This window comes from Poecilia latipinna, unplaced genomic scaffold (genome assembly GCF_001443285.1).
Source record: "Poecilia latipinna isolate Pla-1442-1.1 unplaced genomic scaffold, P_latipinna-1.0 Scaffold1611, whole genome shotgun sequence".
NCBI lineage: Eukaryota > Metazoa > Chordata > Actinopteri > Cyprinodontiformes > Poeciliidae > Poecilia > Poecilia latipinna.
In genome coordinates, this window is record NW_015114227.1 from 66,449 (window position 1) to 72,448 (window position 6,000).

Sequence of the window (6,000 nt, forward strand, 5' to 3'; positions counted from 1 at the left end):
TTTCACTGCAGTAGCTGCCCACAGTTTACACACAGGACAACATCCAAGAGGTTAAAGGTCAAAAAACCATTAGAAACAAACACAAATAAACATTAGTACTACACCAACACGCTAACTAGCAGAAGCTAATACTGAAGAGCTAACTTCTTTTTAAATTATATGAGCTAAATGTGCGTCTAACTCCAGTAAAACCAGCTGGTTTATTATGGGATTACTGGACTGACGCCTATGAAAACACTGGGAAACAGAAAACATGTCACAGATGTAGGAAGATCTGCGCTAAGTAGCACAGGTGAGTCCCAACAGAAACATCATTAAGTACATCATGAAACCATAGGAGACATAATTACCAGGCAGCTTTAATGAAGCCACTCAAGCAGATGAAGGTTCAGCGTCTGCAGGAGGAAACCAGCAGCACTGGGGTTGGATTTAAAATCAGAACTGACCCCAGATCAGTGAGGAAAAATCCACTTATTACAGATTCAATCACAGAAAACCTGAGCAGCCGGGAAAAGAAACAGGTTTTTATTTCCAAGCAAGTAGTCCCCAAAAGTCCAAACCTGTTCTGACTCAGATTGGATCTGGATTTCTTTTTTATCACTTTAATAACATTAAATGAAAAGAATTCCCCGGATTTACCCTCAGCCTAGTTTGGTTTTATTATCTGTATTCCCCACAAACCAACAAACTGGAGGTGGACTCTGATTTGGCAGTGGCTGTTTTCAGCTTTTTGCACCTTTTTTTGGCAGAAGCTCCATTTCTGAGCTGTTAGCTTGTCATGATACAATATCAGTTTTCAGTCAGAGGCGTCTTCAGCTTGGTTGTAAGCCTGGCTGATACAGGAAATCCTTCCCACAGCATCACTACTCAAAACGACTATTTGAAGATACTTGGATGATTTCAGTTACAACAATATTTTGTTTCGCTTTGGATCAGCAAAGTTTTTTTGTTTAAATCCTAAAATTTAGAGAAAGTAGTGGAGGCACCATGATGATGGAAATTAAAAAAAGAAGGGAGGGAAATATTTGTTTTAGTTAACATATTTATTGCAATATTCAGCAATATATTGTCAAATATTAATAATATTGTATCACCCTCGCTGACAAAAATTAAATTATTCCTTTCGGTGAAATGTGATTTATCTAAAGGTTTTCCATCAGTGTAAAAAAATCTAAATACAGATGGACAGAATGTTAAACTCAAGTTGTTATGTGGCTAAAAAGGATAAAATGTGTCAATTAAATGGAAATCAGACTAAAAAGCACATCGTTTATCCTGGACAATATAGTAAGGCACAATGTCTGGAAAAAAAAACATCTGAAAAAGACAAATTTAACAGAAATTCACGAGCCTGACAAACAACTAATAAAGAAAGTTATATTCAAACCACAAGCAGACCAAGAGGAACAATAAGATCATCAGTTCTGAAGAAATAAAGAGCAGAGAGGTTTGAGCTTATGGATTCTTCTTCTGTCCTTTGATTAGACAGCTGACAGACCAGCACATGATCGCCACCTATGAGGCTCCAGTAAAAACTGCAATTATAATAATGCATTACATCAGACACTAATAATCTAAATCAACCTGGATCTCATTTCCTTTAGAAAACAACATGCCAGCCTCATCTGGACCATTTTCCTCTACTAACTTACACCATGTCAGCAAATGTGTTTAAGTTTATTCTGCAGAACCGGTCCGGATAATCAGTTTGCTAAACACGGAGGGAAGCTCGGGCTTCCTTCTTCTTCAAAGCTGCAGAGCATGAAAACTGCAGCTCTGTCAAAATTCGCAACATTTTTAAAGTGCAACCAAACTGCAGGAAGGTTAGCAACTGTTCTTCCGCGCCTGCGGACCAATGAGGAGGCAGCATTCAGAGGAGGAGGTGGAGGAACGTCACAGGACCTCAGAGCAGGAGACCTGGATGTTCTTCAGGGCAGCTTTCTCCCTGGACTCCATTCTTCTCTTTAGCTCATTAAATCTTTCAGTTATTTATCAGAGATCTGCTTCAAACACAAAGCAAAAGCCTCTGTTTCTTTTTAAATTTAACAACACCACCAAGCCCTGTAAACCAGCAGCATGTGACACTGGAATGAAGATCTGAAAACCTTCAGAGGCTGAACACACCATGCATGTTGGGAAACAAACAACTACTGTAGTGATGGGTAAATATGTTCACACACAGTAAACCTGTTCACATTGTGCCACAACACAGAAACAGACTTCGATGTATTTGATAGGTTTGAACCGATAAATCGGCCCCCATTTCCTTAATTTCAGGAGAGAATAAAAAATAATCAGGTCTATGTTGAAGAATTCACCAGTGTTGAAAGTCCCACTTGAACCTAACAAGTGCTGCAGTAAATGATTATTCTGTCGATTCATCAGGTAAAAACAAATTGGCACATTCTGCACATGTTTTATTTAACTATTTAAGCCTTTCTATACAATATTTAAATTACATTAAAACAATTAAGTTCCTTCTTAGGAAATAAACATTTTATAGTCTTAAATGCAAACACGGCATTCCTTTAGTTTACATTTGATCATTTGTAGCAAAGGATGAATCTGCTGCTAACAACCATTTCTAACATCAACATGTGATTAGCTTGGCCATTTCTACTGGACTGGGCATCAATACAGGGTAGGGCTGATTATGATGATGATTATTATTATTAATGGATTAGTAATTGGATAGCAAAAGGTGTCTAAAGTGAGGTTTTTTTTTAAGAATTTGAACCAGATGAAGCTAAAACTTTCCCACCTTAGGAGTTCAGGATGGAACATATTTACAGATGAAAGGTTTCTTTTTCATCTTAATGCAAATATATACATTTTTGACACAGTTTACTGCTTGAATTGTGTTACTCTTTCAGAAAATAGCATTTTTTGAGTCTATATAAGCCAGTTAAGGATTAATCAAATACTAAACACTAAACTGATTAAACATTTCAGCTCTACTTGCATTTGGCTGCAAGAAACACACTAGACCTAACACTTGAATACAAATGCACACAACCATTTTCTGCCACTTTACTATTTTGCCCCAATAAGTCTCAATAAACTCTATTAAAGTTTGTGGTTGCAAGTTTATTAAATGTGGAAAAATTCATGCAGCATGAATACTTTTGTGAGCCACTGGGTTTGATTTACTGAGCATTTCATCCACCAAGACGAGAAAAGAGACAGCGGAAAAGGAAGAAAGCTCTGCAGAAAGACAAAACAGCCGTTGAAATTGCAAAACCAAACAGTTTGCAGTAGTAAAAAACTGGAGGTTTAGCACAGCAGTGACAACACCCTGCTGCCTCCAGCAGCTGATCCCCCCACTGAGCTTTTATCGATCAAACCAACTGCATTTCTGCATATCCACACCCGAGCGTGTGCCGCTCTCAGCTCCGTGGATCTGGGTCGGTTTGAGCAGGTGGACCTGCAGACTCACTGAAGACTTCTACTGTACATTTTACATTCACCGATTAAAAAAAACAAAAAAAAAAAACAGAAGGAAGCAAAGTGGGAGAGGAAGGATGAGGGGAACCTTTACAGAGTTACTGGACCGTGATTATGGAGGACTTACTTCATTTGTTTGACGATGGTGCTTTTCCCTGACTCTCCAGCCCCTGAGGGAGAAAGACAGAAGAAATCAGTGTAAACAGTGTGTGTGTGTGTGTATGTGTGCGTGTGTGTATGCGTGTGATAGACAGAAGGGAGGTAGAGGAGGGAGTGGGAGGAACAGAGGAAGAAATGGGAGCTTGAGCTGAGCAGCAGGGGGTGCAGATAAAAATGATGGAGAAAGTGGCTGCACCTTTTCTCCTCATTTTCTTCCTCCACCCTCCATCTTGTGACTTAGTTTGACAAACAGATTAAATCCTTAAAGGTTGCGCTCCCTAAAAAGAATCAATAATGAGCAAACACTGCTGCTGGGCCTGCTGCTGCTGCTGCAACCTGCCATTTTTTCCATCTGCAGCTCTCACCTCTCTGTTGCTTTCTGGAACATTTTACCACCTGCCACACCTTTTTCATCACTTAAACTCCCTCATTTATTAAATGTGACTAAAAAAAATTTAGGTTGTATTTTAGAAAAAAATGACAATTCATGACGCCCATGAATTCAATTCTCATTTTTCTTCTTATCTCTGAGGCGTCGTGTTTCTGCTGTAATTTTACTCCCCCGGTTCCCTCCATCACCGCCACACCTTCCGCCGCCCAGGCTGGCCCGCTCCCCGCTCCCCGTCCCTCGGCCTTACCGAGCAGCAGCAGTTTGACATCTTTGGCCGCAGTCAGCCCGTCCTCCTTCAGGTTCTTCTCGATGGCTTTGCTCCGGTCCAGAGCCGCCCTCTCCTCTGCGCTCAGCGTACATCCCATGGTTAGAGAACACAGCTTGATGGCGTTACCGGTACCAGGATCCACGCAACGAAAACGCACCAGACCAGCGGGTTTATATCAGAGAGGAGGGGAAAATATCAAATCTGACTGCAGATCCTTTGAATTGTGAATATTTCCACCTTTTCTGAGCTCTGCCTTCGATCCCCTGGTTCTCTCTGGGCAGATCCCTCTTTCTCTCTCAAGCCGGACGCAGACGCTCCGTTAGCGCATTAAATCGGCGATCCTGTCGGTGTGATCCAGAAGAAAGGAAGCGAGCACGGTGGAGCCACCGCAGCTGGCTTCGTGTCCGTTTTCGTGGCGTTCTCCTGACGGTGGAAACCTCCGTCCCTTCGGGTCTCCTCGGCGCTGGTTCGGCTGGTTACTGGGCGGCGGTGGGCTGCGCTCGCATCGCTTGGTGCTTCTTCCTGCGGCTGGCGCACAGCGGACCGTTTCCTCCGTTCGGCTCCTCCGGGGCGCGCTGCGGGGACTCGCTCTGTAGCTCTGCTGCCTCCCGGTAGATCCGGTAAGGGCTCGATCTCTCCTCCGTTGGTTCCTTCGTTCACTTGCGGCTTGCTGACGTCACAGCAGTAACAGTTAGTGCGGGAGAGCGTCCAGCCGCTCCCTGTGGCGCGGCCTGGTGGTGCGAAGTGAAACACGTGCAACTAAATAAATTAGAGCAACGCAGAAATGTTCTTGTATTTATGTAAATAAATGTTAATTTGCATTAAAAATTCAGTTGAAAAGTAAAACATTTTGTGGATTTGTCTGTTTTTGTCTTATACCAAAAACATAAAACTCAGTTTGTCTAACAACATAAACATGACAAGATGAATTAATTTTTTTTTTCCTGAAGAATCTGTGGTTTTAGACTTTCCTAAACTGCTGACTTGACAGTTGGCCAACAAACAGCAAGTTAGCCACAGAAGGACACTCCCGGAAAGTTTAGTGGAAGGAAAAGGCCTCTAGAAAAAGTGATGACTGCAGTCTTGACCAATTGTGAAATTGAAACAAAACGCATTAGGAGTTTTCTGAAAGATTTGCAAACTACAACTGTTCTCTTTTCATTTCAAACTAAATTTAACTTTTATTAAGGTCACAGGATCCAAGGGAGGGGTGATGAGGCACAGAATGTAAGTGAGTCAGCTCCGGTGGGAGATTTCAACCACCAGTCCAGAGTCATCATTTTGATGATTATGGCTTTCAGCTAAACCCAAAAATCAGAACATAAAATCAGACCAATAGAGGAGCAAATATTGCTGTCAAATACACCAAAGTTATGCTAAGCAGACAGTCTGCGCTTCCATTACAAATGTGTGTAAAACTTTGTGGATGTTCTGTTAATGTTGAAAAAACACAAATTTGCAATTGCAGTGTTTTATTTAAATAACAAATACAATTTGTTTACAATCATGCCCCAGCTTCCTCCTACTACTTCCTGTTGTCTTCTTTGTAGTTTCCACCAGTAGTAACATCCAGTTGTGGATCACGTGACTCAGGTGATGGGAAAAAAAAAGTGTTTCTATTGCAGTTTTGCGAAATACACTCACTTTGATACAGATGAAAAACTTCCTCATCCTAGCCCAAACATTTTATAGAAAAATGTGAGCTTTTCTAAATTGCAGAATTTTCATTAAGCAAATT

The 6,000-nt window shown here is 41.3% G+C and overlaps 1 protein-coding gene across 1 annotated transcript in view; it reads right to left on the bottom strand.

Annotated features, from left to right (window-relative positions):
- LOC106963989 (guanine nucleotide-binding protein G(o) subunit alpha-like) overlaps positions 1–4,966 on the bottom strand; it is a 68,777-nt gene extending 63,811 nt beyond the window's left edge. Inside the window, exons 1-2 of the mRNA XM_015059194.1 lie at positions 4,242–4,966; positions 3,572–3,614 (exon numbers count right to left, since the gene is read on the bottom strand). Of these exons, the coding sequence (XP_014914680.1) occupies positions 3,572–3,614; positions 4,242–4,359 (161 nt within the window). The 5' untranslated portion in view covers positions 4,360–4,966. The remainder of the gene's footprint in view (positions 1–3,571; positions 3,615–4,241) is intronic.
- Positions 4,967–6,000: the final 1,034 nt, after the last annotated feature.